The 21,877-nt window shown below is 33.0% G+C and overlaps 1 protein-coding gene and 1 long non-coding RNA gene across 7 annotated transcripts in view; both read left to right on the forward strand.

Moving 5' to 3' along the window:
* NBEAL1 (neurobeachin like 1) overlaps positions 1-21,877 on the forward strand; it is a 164,009-nt gene that overhangs the window by 65,289 nt on the left and 76,843 nt on the right. For all 6 annotated transcript variants that reach the window (XM_061382133.1, XM_061382104.1, XM_061382147.1 and 3 more), the window contains 13 exons: positions 192-324; positions 934-1,053; positions 2,004-2,307; positions 5,004-5,089; positions 5,875-5,964; positions 11,854-12,022; positions 12,450-12,583; positions 13,041-13,200; positions 13,304-13,406; positions 13,899-14,055; positions 15,373-15,531; positions 17,165-17,324; positions 19,996-20,084. In XM_061382133.1, coding sequence (XP_061238117.1) covers positions 192-324; positions 934-1,053; positions 2,004-2,307; positions 5,004-5,089; positions 5,875-5,964; positions 11,854-12,022; positions 12,450-12,583; positions 13,041-13,200; positions 13,304-13,406; positions 13,899-14,055; positions 15,373-15,531; positions 17,165-17,324; positions 19,996-20,084 — 1,864 coding nt within the window. The remainder of the gene's footprint in view (positions 1-191; positions 325-933; positions 1,054-2,003; positions 2,308-5,003; positions 5,090-5,874; positions 5,965-11,853; positions 12,023-12,449; positions 12,584-13,040; positions 13,201-13,303; positions 13,407-13,898; positions 14,056-15,372; positions 15,532-17,164; positions 17,325-19,995; positions 20,085-21,877) is intronic.
* LOC133227566 (uncharacterized) lies at positions 5,971-11,641 on the forward strand. Its single transcript, XR_009729866.1, has 2 exons — positions 5,971-6,082; positions 8,942-11,641. It is a non-coding gene; the product is annotated as an uncharacterized LOC133227566 (long non-coding RNA).

Raw genomic sequence — 21,877 nt, forward strand, 5'->3', positions numbered from 1 at the left:
AACTAAACCTGTGCCTAAGAAAGATTTAAAAATCATCTCTGAGGCAAGGTGGAATTGATGACGTACGACAATAGAATGTCAGCCACAGTGTTTTGATAAAGATATTCATGAGGAAGTTATGGTGTGTACCCCAGTGATGATAAAACTGGACAGCTGATTTCAAAAGTTCTGATAATACGTATTTTTGTTAGCTTTTTTACAGGAAGTGGTATGGGTTTTGAAGCTTTTATTACCCATTCAGGTATGTTGGTTGTGGCAGTGTGCACGAAAAGAGAATATGCGACAGTTATGCTTCCTGACCACAGTTTCTGTGATTCCCTCTGGGTAAGACTTTAGGGCATCACATTTAACTTCTTGGTTCTTTCCTTTAAAAAACACATTTGATGCATGTACATCAGGTGTTGTCATCTAGTTTTTGAGAGTTCATCTTAAATTTTACTTATACAGGAGTTAATACCATTTTTTATAATAATTGTAATTTCAGCAGTAATAATTTTTCTGCTAAAAAATTACATTGAAATGTTACGATTTCTTTCAAGTTTTCTATAATCAAATTTGATTTTGAATTTCAATTTTAAATGAGAACAGAAGTTGTTAAAAATAATGCATTTCCATTGCTTTTCTTAAAAAATAAAAGGCTTCTCATTAGAAAAAATTATTCTAAAGAATACACACAGACTTGGAAAATGCAGAAAAGGTACTATGTTATAGTTGTGTATAGATTTTTTAGAATATTGAGAAGTGCTTTTATACTACTTCAAGCAAAATTGTTATTTACTGTAACAACATCATTTTAATCAAAATTTAGTTATGCTTAAACTTACTCTTCTACTGTTCACACAAACTAGTTATGTAGTAATACTCTGAAAACATTTGTCATCCCAAGGACTTAATGCAATTTTTACTTTTTAAGTATATGTTTTACTTTACCAGCACAACATAACCATTGTTCACATGCCTGGAAAAAGGCCCTTTGGTCAGAGCCTTGTGTATATCTATGACAATGGACAGCAGAAGGTCTCTGCCCCGCTGAGATTTCCTGCCATGAATGAAGTAAGCACATCTAACCTACTCTTATGCAACCAGTTGATTGTGAACTCTTGAACATTTTTCCAACTTAATATGTAAGGTTCTATTTATTCTAAATATGTGCCTCTAAGTTTTTGTATTTTCTATATACTAAGATACAATAAGTAATAATTCTGTTTGCCTGTCATCAGTAGATGAAGTCAGACTAACGTATAATAAAGAAAAACAAGGACGAAACACATGTAATTAATGCTTAGAAGAAAAAAAAGGCTCATGACAGGATAACCAAAGAAATTGACTAGACCAGGCTGAAGGATTGTTTAATAAAGCTCTCCAAGTATATGAAATAATTAGATGGTTATGATGGACTCTTTGCCATCAATGAATTTAAAATAGTGAAGAAACTTTAGATTTTTATATTGTAGTTAGGTAGAATTTATTTACTGAGAAGATTCTTATAGAACATTATAAAAGTTCTTTGAGAATTTTTGGATATTTTTGAAGGGGCCTTTTCTGAAGATAGTGGAATGGATTAGGTTATTTCCCAAGTCCTTCTAGGATTCCAGTAATTTCTTGTTGTTGTTTATGTCAGTGATCACTTCAGGATAACCTGTAATTAGCAGTATTAAACTGATGTGTAATTCTTTGTTTATAAATTTTAAGGGAGAAAGGTGTTTTTCTCTATTTTAGAATACAGCAAAAAAATGTTTTAAAAATACATTCATTAACATTCAAAATTTACAAAAGGATGTAAAGTGAGTTTTAAAAGTAATGCATCCAAATTCCACAGGCCAAATGTAACATCTGTAATGTTGTCTTATGTATATACACACACACACATCATGATCCAGTAAAAATAAACCTTTGTTTTTTAGTGTGGTGCTAAATTTTATGTAGTTTCATTTTAAATATGAGGATGAAGTTTTACTTAAAATGTGTAATTTATTAAGTTTGTTTGCTTCTTAATATTTTAGCCTTTTATTTCTTGCTGCATTGGTTCGGCTGGGCAAAGAACCACCACTCCTCCACCATCCCAAATCCCAGATCCACCTTTTTCTTCTCCTATTACTCCTCATCGGACATCATTTGGTGGAATTTTGTCTTCAGCCTCCTGGGGAGGGACAACTGAAAAATCAAAATTGATTACCAAATTGATATCGGCTGGAACCCAAGACAGTGAATGGGGATGCCCCACATCTCTGGAGGGTCAGCTGGGGTCTGTTATCATCTTCTATGAAGCACTGCAGCCTCCTCAGGTGAAGGCATTATATTTAGCAGGTGAGCATGTGCCATCATACTGCCTAATTAAATTGAAATAGTTTTTTTCTGTTGCCTATATTTATTCTGGAGAATATATTTGATCTGAAGAGTGTACAGTTGGCCCTTGAACAACTCTAGGATTAGGGGTGCCGACCTTTCATGCAGTTAGAAATCCAGCTATAACTTAGAATTGATCCTCTGTATATGTGGTTCCTTTGTGTGTGTGGTTTTGTATTGTAGATACAGAATTGTAGTACTGTAGTATTTACTACTGAAAACAATCGCGTTCAAACCCATATTATTTAAGGGTCAATTGTCCTTGTTTTGATTAAAGCTGAAAGGGAAAGAGAAGCCTATCGCACACCATACATTCACTCCCTTTGGCTTTATTGTGATTTTGACAATATAACGTAAGGTTAAGGTATGCAATGTGCTGATTTGATACACATACATTGCAAAATGATTACCATAATAAAGTTAGTTAACATCTTCATCTCCTTCCATAATTACCATTTTTTAATGTGTGTGTTAATAACATTTAAGATTTACTCTCTTAACAACTTTCAAGTATATTGTACATCATAATTAATTACAGTGCACTTATTAGCAGCAGCAGCAGCAGTGGTAAAGAACCGCCTGCCAATGCAGGAGACTTAAGATATGCAGGTTTTATACCTGGGTCGGGAAGATCTCTTCTTGGAGGAGGACATGGCAACCCACTCAACTATTCTTGCCTTGAAAATCCCATGGACAGAGGAGTCTGGCAGTCTGCAGTCCATAGAGTCGCAAAGAGTAGGACATGACTGAAGCGACTTAGCATGCACGTACCTTTTTTGGTAGGCATAAATAAAGCAGACATTGGGAAATATTTCAGAGATCATCAGTAATACTGTTTGTATTATTCTGTTAGGTCTGCCATAACAAAATACCACAGACTGGATGTTTAAACACTGTTTTCTCACATTTCTAGAAGCTAGAATTCTAAGATCAGGTTTCGTCTGGCTTGGTTTCCTGAGAAGCCTCTATTCCTGGCTTGTAGGTGTCTGCCTTCTTGCTGTATCCTCACAGGGAGTATTTCCTCTTTTTATAACGGGCTCTATTAAATTAGGGTCTGACTCTTAGGGCGTCATTTGGCCTTAGTTACCCCTTAAAGTCCCTATCTTCAAATGCGGTCACATTGTGAAATTTTGGGCAGGAGGCGCGTAATACAATCTATGGTACTGCCAGTACTTTTGACAGATTTTAGTACATTGATGAAACAAAATATAAGTCTGTCTGTATAAGAAATCACGTAATTGATTCTAAAATCATGAGTCTTATTCAAGACTTGTCATTTTTTATAATTTATATCATAATAATCTGAAGAATTCATGAAGGCATTAGAATAAGGAGTCCTTTGATAAAATTACAAGCTGTTTTCATTTTGGCCATTTTTTTCTTTTGGCTCTGATTTTAAAGATACGTGCTGGTTGTTATTGGATCATAACTGTTTTCAAAATTATGTCTGTATTTTAGTAGAATGTTTAGGAGTTAAGCCTACAACTAGTTATGTGTATTAAATCAACAAATTAGCTTAGTATTTGTCAAAATATCTTTTTAGATTACATGGGGTTTTGAGATGAATGTCTCTGTCCATACTTTAACAGTTTGTATTAGAACCTTGTCATTATTTTAAAACTCATCAAAACATTTGAAGTTGATCTTTAATTTAAATAAATTCCAAGTTAATAATAAATCATTTAGTGTAGTCCTAACAGCTATATAGCTTAGATTTTGCTCTTAGTTTTTCTTACATCAAATTTTATTCCTATGAATAATAATTGTTTTATAGTATTCATTAAATAGTAATGTTTTATAGTAATCATTAAAAATGAGTATTTTTAATGGCTACATATTTCACTGAATTCACTATGTATGATTTAGATTGTTTATAATTTTAATATTGATAAAAGCATCAAATATTAAATATGATGAACTATTTTACCAATTTTTTTTCATGCTTTGGTGGATTTGCTTATGATAAGTTCCTAGGATAAATATTTAAAGTGGGTGAATATTTTTATGGCTCTTAATTCCATTTTACCTAATCAGTTTCCGTAAGGAATATACCAATTGACAATGTCTACCAGTAACAAAATCTACCAGACTCACCACTGCTGCATTAAGATGGAATGATTAATATTGTTTTCTCTATTTTTTGTGTAAAATGTAACCTTATTGTTTTTAATTTATTTTTTAATTGGAGAAAAATTGCTTTAGAATGTTGTATTGGTTTTGGAACCTTTTTTTTTTATTTTGTTAGTAAAGTCAATAATCTTTTTTTATTTGTAATTCTTATTCCACTCATTTGTTACTCCATTTCTATAATAACTATTCACATTATTGATTGGTTGTTTTGCCATTTTATCTTACAGTTTTGAATGTTTTACTTTCAATAAATATATAAGCTTTGTTATATTTTATATTAGTTTTTGATGCTATATAAAATTTCTTTTCTGTAGTAGACATTGATCAACCCTTTCCTGCAACTTTACTTGTGTTGGATAAATTGGAGGTGATATAAAAATAAAGTACATTTTGGCTAGTGTGTTTTAACTGTATTATATAAGAAGTTTGAAACGGCTAATTAAAAATTTCTTTCTGATTACACAGAACTGAGGAGGCCATATATATTCAGTGATACGTGTGTGTTTGTGTGTGTGTATAATCTTTAGGTCCAAACTGTTTAAGCCCTTGGAAATTTCAAGAGTCTGACATGGCTGACCTGCCTGGTAACGTCCTTCTTCACTACACTGCAAAGGTCAGAGTAAATGTGTGGACTGTTCATGTAGCTATAACTATGTTGTGAACTAAAATTCCATTTTTATTCCTTTTGTCATTTCAATGGGTAATTGAGAAGAAGGGGCTTGAATTATCATTAAAAATTATAAATTTTTAAAAGAAAATGGGGAGCAGTAAAAATTATGTTGCAGCTCTCAACTAGGGTTCAGATGTTATGTCATTCCAGTATTATAAATGGGAATGCTTGTAGTGGGAATTTGTACTAATGAATCAACTTAAATGTGAAGTTCCCTGCTTTATAAACCTTAATGGAAATTAACAGATAACTTTAGCAATTTCGAGAGTTGCAGAAAAACCTAATTTGAATATAACTAAAATTGTTGGTAATATAAGGGAAAATAGTGTCTTATGTCAGTGGTTTAACTTTCCTGTCATTATAATTTTTTGTACTAATGGCACTAAGACGTTGAATTTTAAAAAAAAGTAAAATATCTGTTTTGCACATACTGGTTTAGAATAGAAAGAATTTTAACTTGTATGATTAGTGAATGATAAGTTCTGGCTCAAACTTATCTGTCAGATGACAAGCAGAAATGACCTGCATTTTATGAGTGAGTGTGTTAGAATCTAGTCCTTGATTCTTTTAAAAGACAGAGAATAGTAACACTAAACTTAATATTGTAGGCATCTTATCATTGAGTATACTATATACCTTTTAAAATTATGATGAAATGTTCCATATATAAAGTTATGTTTTGTCTTAATTGTGCTTAGCTGTTTGCCATTCTTTTCTTTTATTTTTAGGCCTGCAAAAATGCGATCTGTCTTGATTTATCTACTAATTGTTTCCATGGAAGGTTAACAGGAAACAAAGTAGTAAACTGGGACATTAAGGTAAGTTAATGGTGAACATTGGGCAGCATATTATCTAAGTGGACTGATCCTTTAAAAACATTTGTCTTTTGAGCAGCCCCAGATTGATCTGAGTAAATCCAGTTTAAAATATCTGCAGGTGCTCTAGACAGGAAACATAAAAATGGTGTATAAACTCGAACCCAAAACAATAAAGTAAATGGCAACGGGATCATACTTATTAGTAATTACCTTAAACGTAAATGGGTTGAATGCCCCAACCAAAAGACAAAGACTGGCTGAATGGATACAAAAACAAGACCCCTACATATGTTGTCTACAAGAGACCCACCTCAAAACAGGGGACACATACAGACTGAAAGTGAAGGGCTGGAAAAAGATTTTCCATGCAAATTGGGACCAAAAGAAAGCAGGAGTCACAATACTCGTATCAGATAAATTAGACTTTAAAACAAAGGCTGTGAAAAGAGACAAAGAAGGTCACTACATAATGATCAAAGGATCAATCAAAGAAGAAGATATAACAATTATAAATATATATCCACCCAACATGGGAGCACCGCAGTATGTAAGACAAATCCTAACAAGTATGAAAGGAGAAATTAACAATAACACAATAATAGTGGGAGACTTTAATACCCCACTCACACTTATGGATAGATCAACTAAACAGAAAATTAACAAGGAAAAAAAAAAAAAAAAACATGTATCTATAAAGCTCACTAAAGCAAAGCACAGTAAAATGAGGTATGGCAATAAAAGGCATTAAATTTATCAAATAAAAAATAAATAAATAAAGTGCTGAAAAATTAAAGCTGTCAATTCTGTAATAGATATTCATTGAAAGTATCTTTTGAAATGGGGGTGAAAACACCTTCAGAGAAATGAAAGCTAAGGAAGCATGCATGAGCTATAAAAAATGATGAAGTCCTTTATGAATGATGATAATATCAAAACAAAACTGGGAAATACAGGAAGGAGTAAAGAGCACTATGAACAGTCAATACATGGATAAACATTAGAAACTATTCTCTTTTCTTAATTTCTTCATGGTAAACTATCAACATTATATTGTGAAATTTTTCAGGAAAAAAAAAAAGAATATGGTATGACATAGTTCTGTCTTAGATATTATGCAAGTGGGATGAATACTGAAAATAACTAAAGTACCTCATGGTAAAAAAAAAAAAAATAAATAAAGACAGAGATAAACTATTAAAAGCAACAAGGGGAAAATGGCAAATAATAAACAAGGGAACTCCCATTAGGCTGTCAGCTGATTTCTCAACAGAAACTCCACAAGCCAGAAGGGAATGGCATGACATATTTAAAGTGATGAAGGGAAAAACCTACAATGAAGAATATTCTACCCAGCAAGACTCTCCTTCAGATTTGATGAAGAAATCAAAAGCTTACAGACAAGCAAAAGTTAGAATTCAGCACCACCAAACCAGCTTTATAACAAATGCTAATGGAAGTTCTCTAGGCAGAAAACAAGAGAAGGAACCCAAAAACAATTAAGGAAACAGTAATAGGATAACACATGTTGAGGTACCTTAAGTGTAAATGGATTAAATGCACCAACCAAAAGACAGACTGGCTGAGCTGATGAAAACATGTGCGTGTATGCACTTCCACTGACCACATCACTTTGCTTGACCCCCCAAATTGAATGTAATTATTTTATATTGTTAGGTTAATCATGTTCCCATTATGGCTTGCAATTGTAATCACCTTTTATTTTTTGTCTGGCTATTGATTGTGAAAACTGACAAACATCTTTTACTACTGTGATTATGTAACTATTACTTAATATCATTGTATCATGATTGGTCAACAGAAAAATTATAGAATTCTATATCACCGAATCTAGCATTTAATAGAAAAGCCTATAATCACTTTTTATTAAATCCATATGCACATCAGAATTACCTTGGAATTTTCTGAAAAATACAAATGCCCAGGTATTATTATTATTATTATTTTTTTTTTTTGCCAGAGCTCCAGATAGGTTTCTAATGAGTAACCATGTTTAAAAACAACTGAACTTATGAGGATATTTTACTTTTATCTAGTCTGTTTCACTTTTCTATTTCATATTCAGTGCTCCCATTTCATTTAGTTTATGTTTTCCTATTTCTCCATCTCTTTTTTTAAATGTTCTTTCTCATGCCTTATCAAGCATAGTGGAAAAACTTTTGTATACATAAATATAAATAATATGTATAATATATGTATTTTAGGAAACTTATGAATTTTTGCCTACCTAAAAAATTTGACATTTTGATTCCACTTGTTTGACTTAGTATGAATAGAATGCTAGATTTCTAATTAAAAAAAAAAAAAAGAAATTAAATGAATAATAAACAACCTTCCAAAACAGAAAGCACCAGGCGCAGATGAATTCACTGATGAAATCTACCAAACATTTAAGAAATTACATCAATTCGCTATAATTTCTTCCATAAGCAAGTGCAAAGGCAATACTTCCTAAATCATTCTATGTGATTAGCATTACCTTAAAACCAACACCAAAGACATTATAAGAAAAGAAAACTACACACCAATATCTCTCATGAACATAGAGGCAAAATCCTTCAACAAAATATTAGTCAATCGGGGACTTCACTGGCGGTCCAGTGGTTAAGAGTCCACCTTGCAGTGCAGGGGATGCAGGTTTGATTCCCAGTCGGGAAACTGAGATCCCACATGTGTGCATGTTCAGTCACTAAGCTGTGTCAGACTCTGTGATTCCATGGACTGTGGCTTGCCAGGCTCCTCTCTCCATGGGATTTTCCAAGCAAAAATACTGGAGTGGGTTGCAATTTCCTCCTCCAGGGGATCTTCCCAACCCAGGGACTGACCCAACCATGTTTCTGGCATCTCTTGCACTGGCAGGCGGATTCTTTACCACTGAGCTACCTGGAAAGCCCACATACCACAGAGCAACTAAGTCCACGTACTGCAACTAAAAAAAAAAAAAAAAAAATATCTGCAGGTGAACAGTTTGAAGGATAACAAATAAGTAGTTGAATGACTATTTAATTTTTTTGTAACTTAGTTATCTTTTTAAGTTATGCTGTCAGTTTTCATAAGAAAAATATGCTGCCCTCATTAATTGCTCCACTTTTAAGATATTTAATCCCTAAAACTATGTAACAGATTTCAAACCCTCAGAGACTTCACTGATTATCCCTTTTCTCCTATATCATACACTTCTTGTCTAGTCTCCTGTCCATCAGCTTTAAACAAACTTAGATTGTTCTTCTCTGAGGTTAAAGAGTAATTTTCCCTCTTCTCCAACACACTGTCTAGCTGTCACATCTGGTTTGCCTTTTTCGTGTGCCTCATATTTATGTCTCATCTGGATATATTTTTGCTTCTGTCTAAAGGCCTCTACTTATTTCCAAGTACTCTTCTTCTCATGAGTACTTGTACCAGTTTTTATTATTTCACTCATCATGAATAGTTTAACGATTTGCTTGCTTGATTCTCCAGTAGTCCTTAAGAACTTCAAAGGAGGGACCACTGCTTTTTCTACCAGTGCCTGGCGCCTGGGATATACAATAAGATCATTGACTGAGTGATTATAAATTAGTAAAGATTATTTGGGCTAATGTAAAAGTCAGAGACATCCTGTTTCTAAAATATAGAATTTCTTTAAAAGATATATTAAATAGAAACTATAGCCTAAGTACAATAAAAATAAAAGACATTTATGTTGGAACTTGCTGGTAAATCAGCAAAGAAAATAAAACCCTTTTATCTTCTAGTCATTTAATACCAATCATATAAGCTTATTGTTTCAATGAATAGAAATCATTAGGATAATTCTGCCTGGGCTAAAATGAATCCATCAATTTGTATTATTCTCATTCATGTGATATAAAGCTTTTTTCTCTTTGAGATAACACTTATTCCTACCTGTTAACATAGTAAGATTTATGACAGTTTGCCAGTTTATAAGTTAACTTTTGATGACCTATAAGATTGATTTTATAAGGCCAGTTCTATGAATTACTTATATAGAGAAAGCTGATTATCTGTCATACATTATACTTGAAATTCAAAGCAGTCTTTGAGCCTTGAATATAGCTATGCAGAAGTCAAAAAGAAACAATTATCAAGAAAAAGACTATTGCTTTTTTATACTGCAGCAAAATCAAAGAAAAAAAAATTTAAATGACAACTGGAAAAAAATACTTTCCATCCAAAATTCTAGTTTACTGATTACAAAGCCCTTAAAAATCAATATGAAAAACAAGCAAAGACTAGGAAGAAGTTGTTTACAGACTTAAGCTATGTATACATGGCAGTTCAGAACATTTTAGCAGTCTAATCTTATATAGCACCCCCTGTATGTCAGGCACTAAGCACTTTTCGTGTGTTAGCTTACCTCATCCTTGTAACAGCTTTACAGAGTGGAAATTAATATTATCTTTATCTTACAGATGTGGAAACTGAGTCCTGGGAAATAACTTGTCTAAGATATTGAATATATCTGAATATATTTTGCTATCCACAATAGTCACTTTGAACTTAGGTTGAAGCCACTGACTCCACTTTTTTGTAAACTTAGAGGAGTCAGTCATATTTGTAATGCAAATACATTCTGTTTTTTCATGACTTATTCTCCTGTTTGTTATGCCTTATTGCCTTGTGACAGTTGTTACTTCTTACATCATTAATGATAATGACATGTACTTAGAGGGTCATGTTTGGATTGCCTGTCTTTTGAATTTGTAAACTTTGGAAAACAGAGGTGCATTAAAAATGGTCTGGCCTGGCTAATAAACACAGGAAAAGATGTTCAATATCACTTTTTATTAAGAGAATTGCAAATCAAAACTGCAATGAAATATCACCTCACACCAGTCAGAATGGCCATCATCAAAAAACCCGCAAACAAGTGCTAGAGAGGGTGTGGAGAAAAGGGAACCTTCTTGCACTGTTGGTGAGAATGTAAATGGATATAGCCAGTATGGAAAACAGTATGGAAATTCCTTAAAAAACTAAGAATAAAACTACCATACAACCCAGCAATCCTACCACTAGGCATATACCCTGAGGAAACCAAAACTGAAAAAGACACACGCACTCCAGTGTTCATGGCAGCACTGTTTACAGTAGCTAGGATATGGAAGCATCCTAGATGTGCATTGACAGATGAATGGATAAACAAGCTGTTGGAATATTACTTAGACATAAAAAGGAACACATTTGAGTCAGTTCTAATGAGATGGATAAACTAGAGCCTATTATACAGAGGGAAGTAAGTTAGAAAGAGAAAAACAAATATTGTATATTAATGCATATATATGGAATCTAGGAAGATGATATGATGAACCTATTTGCAGGGCAGCAGTGGAGACACAGACATAGAGAACAGACTTACGGACATGGAGTGGGAGAGGAAGGAGAGATGGATGAATGGAGACAGTGGCATGGAAACATATACACTACCATATGTAAAATAGATAGCCAATGGGAATTTGCTGTATGAAACAGGGAACTCAAACTGGGGGTGTGTAACAACCTAGAGGGGTGGCAAGGTGTGGGAGGTGGGAGGGGTGTTGAAGAAGGAGGGGCATATGTGTACCATGTGTGCCTAAGACAGATTAATGTTGATGCATGGAAGAAACCAATGCAATATTGTAAAGCAATTTTTCTTCAATTAAATATAAATTTTAAAAAATGATCTGGCTTTGTCTCTCTTGAGTATTCATTATGGTGACCCTTGAGGCTGCCCTTAAAGCATATATATGCCCATACAAGGTTCCTTTAGCTTAGGCTGTTGTACACCTTGCTTAAAACTTTAGCAAATTATAACCTCATACATGCTGAATAGGTATTAAATGATAAAATTGCCCACGCATCTTAAGATTAATCAACTGTGGTTTCCTCTTTCAGGATGTTATAAATTGCATAGGTGGATTAAATGTACTCTTTCCTCTATTGGAACAAATCAGCCACTTTGGTGAAGGACAGATTCCTGAAGGATTGAATGAAAGCACAGTTTCTGAGTTGATAACACCTGTAGAAGGAGATTGGGTGGTATTGACCTCCACAAAGGCATCAGGTATTTAGCTGAATTAATGTGAAATGGTCATTGAGAAATGTGAGAATTAATTGGAAATGCCTTGCTACCATTTGTAGCTGAAGTGGTCCATTCCTAATTTTCCTAATGGAGTTCAGAAGATTCATAATACTTTGTTCAAAACACTTAGGATGTTGACTGTACTCTTGACTATCCTTAGTTTGTACTGTTAGCAGAAATCTGACAACACTATTAAATTTATGGTAGAGAAAATATTTACATGTGTATTTAAATATATAATATGCAGTCACTGTTTTCTGTGATATTTATGTTCTGCAAGTGACCTTTAGGATGCAAATTCCTGAGCCCAATTCCTTGTTTGTTACAATATGCATTATGATGTAGAGCATCTGATATAAAAGTGATTAGAGTAATTATGATAATTAATGACTTGTTCACAATCCCACAGAGTCAAGACTCGAGAGAAATTTAATTGCAACATTTATCTTGATTGTGAAACACTTTATTCAAAGACATCCTATTAACCAGGACAACCTTATTCACTCCCATGGAGTTGCTGTTCTTGGAGCCTTACTTCAGAAGGTGAGCTAGTCTAATATTCTGCAGATATTTCTGATGATTGTAATTACCAGTTAGTATTGAGACTTTTTCTTTCCAGTAGATAAATATATTTTAAAACTTATACTATCATAACTTAAGTTATATTAGTGAATATAATTTATTTCACAAGCAGCTTTTAAAAATTTCTATGAAATCACCTTATATAAGAACTACTTATCTTACATATAACAGTGTATAATCTTTGATATTCAGGACCTTATGTGTTAACTTTGGTATTTGGGTTATTTGATCATTTAAAGACTATTTTAGGAATATGTTCTAGAGTTATATCAGAAAAATTAATGTTTAAATTGTTTATATTTTTCTAACCAAAATTTTTATATTTAGTAGATGTTCTGAATTAATCATTTCAAATTATAGCTTAATGACAATTGTTTAAACTGAACTTTACAAGAACCTTCTTCTGTTTGGATTTCAGGTGCCTAGTGCTTTGATGGATGTTAATGTATTGATGGCAATTCAGTTACTCATTGAACAGGTATCATTAGAGAAAAATATGCAGCTCCTGCAACAAATGTATCAGTATTTACTCTTTGACTTCCGTATTTGGAACCGTGGAGATTTTCCCTTTCGAATTGGTAAGCTCAGGCTGTCGGATAAAATTTTATAGTTGCTTTAGAAATTTATTACCACCTATGTGACTTTTATTTTAGGTATATAAGAGTAAACTTTCTATTTTAGGTCACATACAGTATCTTTCTACCATCATCAAAGACAGCAGGAGAGTTTTCCGAAAGAAGTATGGTGTACAATTTCTCCTGGATACACTTAGGATTTATTATGGGTACGATGTCCTTCTTCTCAGTTTGATAATGTGTCTGTTACTTGGTTGGAGCACTTAGATTGTTATATTTTCTAGAAGTTCTGATGCTTTTAACTTCAGAGAGCCAGGACATTGTGAAGGTTAAAATGATGAACAAGGGATCACATACAAGGGCAACTTGCTCAACTTTTCTGTGCTAAGGTTTTCTGCTTTGTGACAAGAACTGTATGATTTCCTATGTTTATTTCGAGGATTAAATTAAATGAAATATTAATGTGTAAAGCACTTAAAATTGTGTCTGCTACATAATACATAAACTATTTTTAACAATTTATATCTTTATTATTGCAACTCCTAACTTAAAAAGGTTTTTCTTAAAAAGAAGCCAAAGATACTATGAATTCTAATAGTTACATGCAAACATCTTTTAAACTATGGATTCTTTTATATATAAAAGTACAAAGATGTAAAAGTTAAAAATTTCAGTTGTTTCTTGTTTATTTTCTGTTTTAGGAATGATTGTAAATATAATGAGCTGTCTCCCGATGATATTCGAACAATAAGGACTTCTTTGTATGGACTAATTAAATATTTTCTGAGCAAAGGTGGAACTCATGAAGAGATACAAAGTATTATGGGTTACATAGCTGCTATCAATGAAGAAGAACAGGTATTATGCTCTTGATAAACCTGTTAGTTTTAATAATTAAGTTGCTGTATCATAAGCTATGTATTGTATGTTTAACTATTAACAAAAGTTACTAGGTAGATTTCTCACATAAATTTTAGTATTTAATAGGTTCATAAAAATTTTACATAAAGAGTAAATTATAACTATTTCTATTTTTAAATTCTTTCACATACACTATTCATTTATACCTCAGAGCTACCCTTTAAGACAGTGGTTCTCAATATATGGACCCACTTACCTGAGAATGTTTTAGAAATCCAAATATATGTCCAAATCAAGCCCTCAAGGTGATTCTGATGTATGGTAGAATTTGACCACTGACATAAAATATGCAGACCAGTGATTACTCTTCCCATGTGTACATTTGAAAATATGTGCTCAGAGAGATTAGGTGACTCAACTTAAAAAGTCACACAGCTGATAAACCTGAAACTATATAACCATAGGTGTTTTTGTTGCTGTTTCTGTGTTCTTTTGGTATTATACCACTCTCAACACCAAATCTGAGCAGCCTTAATTTATGTTGACTGAAGAATTTTTTTCTCTATCATGAAATATGCATTGTGTAATCAGTGGTTATATGACTTTGTAGTTGGTATTATACAGATAAATTAACTTAGGCTATTTCCTTATAAGGTTGAACTACTTCAAAAGCTTCTCATTATTTAGAATAATGAATAATCATCTTATTTCATGATTGCTGTATTGTCACCTATGCTATGATTCATTGCTAATAATATTTTCTTGATCAATTTAGTCAAACATTTATTACATACTTAACTATATATTTATTGAATACTTACTATACATATACATAGAATAATACTAGGTATTGTAGGTATTTAATGATGAAAGAATTATCATTCTTGTTTTTAGCCTAATGAAGGCAGGGATTGATAAGAAAGGTTTATAAGTAATTATGAAAATAAAAAAAGCATGATAATATCTGTAAGAGAAATGTGAAGTAACATGAGATTTCCATAGGAGAGTGTTAGATGTTGAGGAACCAGGAAAGACTTTTGTGGAAGAGATAGCTGTATGGAAGAGAAAGACTTTATGGAAGAGAAAGGTTCAGCAGATGAATGTGGGTAGTGAGAGGATGTGCAAAAGGAAATGGAATAAAACAAAAGCATAATGAAGGAAAAGGCAAGGCAGGTTCAGAAGACTTCTGATAATCTAGTTAAGCTAAAACATTAGAGGATATTGAATTTAGTTAAGTAACTGTGGTTTATGACTTTTATTTGTGTTTCTGTATATGAATGTGGTTATTTGTTTTCTGTTGCTTAATTTTAAAAGCTTCTTGGAATTTTGGACATACTCTTCAGTCTCCTACGTACCAGCCCAAATAGAGGTCAGCTTTTCTTACTGCTGTTTGAACCTGGAAATGCTGACATACTTTATGCCTTACTCTTAAATCAGAAGTACTCTGACAAACTAAGAGAAATCATTTTTAAGGTACAAACATGTCTTAAGCATCTTTATATTTGGGGACATTTGTGGGTATATGAATTTACTTGGAACATATCCATTCTATGAATGTTAATTCTTTTTTCACATCCCTACTTCTAATTTTAAATTGTTCGGTTTGTTTTGATATATATTTTTAATGTTTTTGCTGTTTGTGTATTTAAAAACTATATTATTATAATCTGATTAGTAATTTCAGTGGAAAATCCACTTTGTCATACTCAATAGAAAAACTCTTAACTCCTTTTGACTTCCAGTGGGTCTGTGTAGCCCATCATACTAAGCTTATTTAGCACCCACTATTTATCAAGCACTAAGCCCATTTTGTGGCTCAGACAGTAAAGCGTCTGCCTACAATGTGGGAGACCTGGGTTCAATCCCTGGGTTGGGAAGATCTTCTGGAGAAGGAAATGACAACCCACTCCAGTATTACTGCCTGGAAAATCCCATGAACGGAGAAGCCTGGTAGGCTATAGTCCGTGGGGTCACAAAGAGTCAGACACAACTGAGCAACTTCACTTTTACTTCTTTAAGCCCATTTTATGTATAGTTTATATAGTCCTTGCAGCAACTTTATGAAGTGGATATTATTATTATCATGTTACAGATGAAACTGAAGTCGAAAAATTAGTAACTTGTTAAAGGATGTAGGACATGTTTTATTAAGCTTTCCAGAATATCCCAGACTTTGAACTTGGACTGAAGCCACCCTCTCCACCTTTTTGGTTAACTACAATTTAAAAAGTCAGTCATATTTCTACTGCAAATGCATTTTTTTCATCCTTTGTTATGCCAAATTGCCTGTGACAGTTGTTTCCCCTACATCATTAGTGTGACATAAAGTCTACTTGTGGGGTTATGTTTGGATTGCCTTAATATGGAATTCCTAAATTTTGGAAAACAAAAGTACATTAATGATGGTCTGACATAGTCTCTCCTGAGTATTGGTTATGATGACCAATTTAAAGAAGCTATTCTTTAAAGCATGCACCCATACACGGTTCCTATATGGAGATTTAATGTCATTTCTTCAAAAATGGCCCCGCAGAGGTTTTCCATGATACTCTTTTGCCAAGATTACCCTTTCATAAAAGCTTTCAGTATGTCATTTTGTAAAATTATTGATTTACCTTCAAGATGTTTGAGGTTACTAATTTATTCTTCCATTTTAACATATGGATGAGGTGTTTCACAGTATTTCCTTGTTGTTGAAAATTATTTTGACAACTATCACATAAATAGATTACTAGATTGATCTAGAAGTATCTTTCTTATATTTCAGAGCACACGTTTGTTCTTCTTGCAAGCTACAGGATTTTTTCCCTCTACACTTTAGGCCATTAAAAGAAAATTTTAAATTATTTCTTTTATCTACTAAGAAATTGATATAAATCAGGGTTTGAAACATATTAATTATTCAAATGCAGTTGCTTTTAAGTTCATTTTTTAATTATAGCAAGATATGGAATAGTCTTCCCTATTAGTGCCATTTTTAAAAAATTCTTGAGGAATAAAATGATGCTTCAAAAACATTGTACACTAATATTTATTCAATGTTAACCTAAGTGACAACAGTTCTTAGTTTTCTATATTGAGATGAATATATTACCATTGTGCCCAGGTTATGGAACAGATGTTGAAATGCACAAATGTTTATGAACGAAGTAAACAACGTATTCGACTCAGAGAAGTTGGCTACTCAGGATTTGGACTCCTTCTTAATGAAGCACCTGTTAATACTTCTCTCATTAAAAGTCTCACCAATCAAATTATAAATACAGGTATGACCAAGGCTAAAAATACTGATGCATAGAAATGTTCTTCATCATCATATAATTCTACTTGATGGCTCTAAATTTTTTTTCTTCAGAAGGTTCTTTCCCCCTCTTTCCTCAGGTTGCTTTTAAAATTACCTGTTACTTGATTCAGCAAGGCTTTCATCGGATACTGTTTCAAATATACCTTTGTTGTTTTTCCCCAGAGCATAGCATGGAACCTTACTTGGCATGCCTTCAGTAGATGTTTATTGACTGAGTGATAAGCAAATAATTGACTATGTAAAAAGAAAAGGACATTAGAGAAAACGTGTACAAGATATTGTTTTTCTTTACAGAGCTTAAAATCTTAAAGGAAAAATGAAAACTAATTTTAGATATTCTTTTTTGTTTTTGATTTTTCTTTTATAAACCTTTGTGTTAGTACTTACTACAAACTATGGAATTTATATCAGATGCTAGAGATTCAGAAAGAGCTAAGATAAGCTTCTTTGTCTTGAGTGGTTTATCATTTTATTGATAAGACATATACATAAGAAGGTAATACAAATATAACATCCAAGCAGTTTGGACAGTATGTTTAGGCAATCAAACAACAGCTATTTTGGGTTTACTGAGGAAGATGTTGAACGTTCTAAAACTATTGTCTTTGTAAAATTTAAACATATCTGTGATTCTTAACCAAAATGAAACAGTTATTTCGGCATTTATGTGACTATTATGTATCATTCTTTTTTTGAGAAAGCAGAACGCTGGAGGCATCATACTTTGGGATTTCAAACTATACTACAAAGTTGTAGTAATCAAAAGAGTGTGCTCCAGTATGCATAAAAATAGTCACACAAAAAAGTGAAACAGAATCAAGAGCCCAGAAATAAAACTACGCATGTACAGTAAACTAGTATTTGATAAGGGATCCCTGAACTCAATGGAGGGAAGATAGTCTCTTCAATAAACGTGGTTGGGAAAACTGAATATCCATTTATAAAAGAATGAGAATGGACCCATACACCACCCACAAAAATTAACTCATATAGATTAAAGGGTTAAGTGTAAGAATTGAACTGTAAAAATACTAGAAGAAAACATAGGGGAAAAGCTGTTTGACCTTTGTCTTGGCAATGATTTTTTGCGTAAGACAACAAAAGTAATAAAAATCAAAATAAACCATGGGATTAGATCAAACCAGAAAACTTCTACATAACAAAAGGAACCATCAACAAAAGGAAAAGTCTTTTATACAAAAAGTATATACATACAGTCTATAGTATAGGAGAAAATGTTTATAAATCAAATCTTATAAGGAGTTAATATCTAAAATATATAAGGAAATCATACAACTCAATAGCAAAAAATCCAATTAAAATATGAGCAAAGGATGTGAATAGACATTTTTCCAAAGAAGATATACAAATGGCCAACAAATACATGAAAATATACTCAACATCCTTAATTCTAAGGGAAATGAAAATCAAAAACACAGTGAGATATCACCTCCCACCTCTTAGTTTGGCTGTTACCAAAAAGAGAAGAGATAAAAAGTGCTGGTGGTGAGGATATGGAGAAAAGGGAACCCTTGTGTGCTGTTGGTGGGAATGTGTTATAAATTGGTGCAGCCACTACTGTTGGTTTTCAGTCTCTTAATTGTGTCTAACTCCCTGCAGCCCCATGGACTGCAGCATGCCAGGCTCCTCTGCCCACTCTCTCCTGGATTTTGCTCAAATTCATGTCCAAATTCATGCCAGTGGACATGAGTTCATTAAATTTGAGCTGACTGTCCATTGAATTCACATCTAGTCAGCTCAGATTCAATGGATATGAATTCGCAGCCACTTTGGAAGGTTCTTAAAAAATTAAAAATAGAACTACCACATGATTCAGCAGTTCTTCTTCTGGGTATATATCTAAAGGAAATGAAATCATATCTCAAAGAGGTATGATCTGCACCACTATGTTTATTATACCATCATTCTTGATGGTCAAGATACAGAAACAACCTAAGTGTCCATTGACAGATAAATAAGTAACAAAAGTCAGGCATGTATATATGTGTGAATATTGGCCATATAAAAGAAGGAAATCCTGCCATTTGCAACAACATGGAAAAGCCTAGAAGGCAATCTGGTAAGTGAAGTAAGTCAGGCAAAGAAGGACAAATGCCATGTGATCTCACTTAACCTATGGTGGGGGGGAAAGTGAGAAACAGGGTAGACGAATGGTTGCCAGAGCTGGGGCAGTGAGGGAAATGGGTAAAGGTACAAAGAGTGAAAACTTTCAGTTGTAAATTAAGTATGTTTTGTGGATCTAAGTTATAACATGGTGACTGTAGTTAACAATACAGTGTTGTGTATTTGTAAGTTGCTAAGACCTTAAATGTCCTCACCACAAAAAGAAATATGGTAACTATGTGAGATAATGGATGTGTTAAATAACTTTATTGTATAATCATTTCACTATATATATATATATATATATAAAATCATTGTGTTTTGCACCTTAAACCATGTTTTTATGTCAGTTATATCTTAATAAAGTTGGGGGTAAAAGGCATGTTTGTTGACAGCAGGAAAAAAGTATAAATGAAATGAATATGTCAGCTTATATATAACTATTAACACATATCTTTCTTGTTTTTTCTCTAGTACTTAATTTTAACTGTTTTTTTTTTCTATCATAGATCCTGCTATTAATTTCAAAGATCTGTTATCTGTGGTATATATATCTCACAGAGCCTATATAAATGTCAGGGTGGTCATCTGCAGAAAGGTTAGTAAACTTTAAAAATATACTCTAAGAATTTCAGTATTATTGTGAATAACCTTTAGATTAAGTATTTTTCACCAGATATAAGTTCTAATATCTTTTATATGACATAATGTTATAGTTTACTTTTTTGAAGTGAATTAGGGGAGCCTAGTGGGCTGCTGTCTATGGGGTCACACAGTCGAACACGACTGAAGTGACTTAGCAGCAGCAGCAACTTTATGTAATAATAAGAAATATAGCATACAAATTTGTTCTTCTTCACCATACATGAGCTCCTGGAAATAATGCCCTTCCCAGAGTCAAAAATACATTCCCAGAGCGTATTTTCTGTATTAAGATCCTTCAGTTGTGACCTTTTCTAATTCATATACCATATTTTAGAGTTTCTGAATCTTTTGACCTTTATGGAAAGGGTTTTCTGTAGTTTATGAGTGTATTCCAACAATGATTTGCCTTCAGTCCACTTATTTAACCTTTAACTAAGTTGATGAATGGTTATCCCATGTGTTTCTTCCTGCTTAAAACCTTTTCTACTGGCAACCAATGACCAGTCTGGTATTTAATTTGCTTCCTTGCTTTTCTTTTTAATTTTGTTCCCTAATTATGTCACAGTACTTTTCCACCAGTAAATCTGGATATATATTTCTCCTTTTTTCTTTAATTTTTATTTTATTTATTATTTATTGATTGATTGCACTGGATCTTTGTTGCTCCACGCAGGTGTTCTCTAGTTTTGGTGAGCAAAAGGCTTCTCTTTGTTGTGGTGCGCGGGCTTCTCATTGCAGTGGCTTCTCTTGTTGTAGAGCGAGGGCTCTAGGTGCTTGGGGTTCAGTACTTGCGGCATGCAGACTTAGCAGTTGCAGCTCACGGGCTCTAGACATGATGAGCTCAGTAGTTGTGGTGCACGGGCTTAATTGCCCTGCAGCGTGTGGAATGTTCCTGGACTAGGGATCAAACCCATGTCTCCTGCATTGGCAGGTGGATTCTTATCCACTGTACCACAGGAAAGTTCCCATGTTTCTCTTTAACAGCTGCATAGTTTTTTATTCTATGACTGTTCTATGAAGTATAGTCTGGTTTCCTATTGATGGACATTTTAGATTGTTTCCTGTTTTACATGTTAACAGACTTCTGTTAGGAGCTTTTTTTTTTTAACACAGATATTTACCTGTCTGTGGTAATACATAATGTAGGACATAATTCATGAAATGTAATAGCTCTTCAAAGAGTTTTCATATTTTACATATTAATGGATTTTGCTATATTTTTCTTGAAGCAAGAAAAATGTAAATTTATCTTTTCCTCTCAGTGTGCAATTAGAAACCTCTCCCAGTGCAGCCTAGTTTTTATTCATTAGGTGTTTATAAAATAGCTGCACAATAAGTCTTATTTCATGGAAACTTTAAAATCTTGAAAAGTTTTCTTTGCCCACCAAGATTTAGTATGTTTAAAGCTGACAGTTTGCACTGACAGAGGCATAGTAGCTCACTGATTGACAGCATTAAGTGAGGAAAGATACTTAACATGTCATTGTAACTCACTTTGACCCAACTGCTTTCTGTGCCAGCATCAGTGTACATAAAAACCATTAATTTTGAAGTCCACACTGATATAATTCATCTCCTGCTATGAAATTTGTCAGAGTTAGAAATTCTGATAAAGAGATACTCTATAAACACTGGGAGCTGAGTTCTTTCCATCTACTTAGAAGTTAATTTGCTTTGCAATTTAAATCTTAAAGATCCTAACAGCATTTCTTATAATTTTTTTTAATAATTTTTTTGAAATACAGT

The sequence above is a fragment of the Bos javanicus genome, chromosome 2 (assembly GCF_032452875.1).
Source record: "Bos javanicus breed banteng chromosome 2, ARS-OSU_banteng_1.0, whole genome shotgun sequence".
Taxonomy (NCBI): Eukaryota; Metazoa; Chordata; class Mammalia; order Artiodactyla; family Bovidae; genus Bos; species Bos javanicus.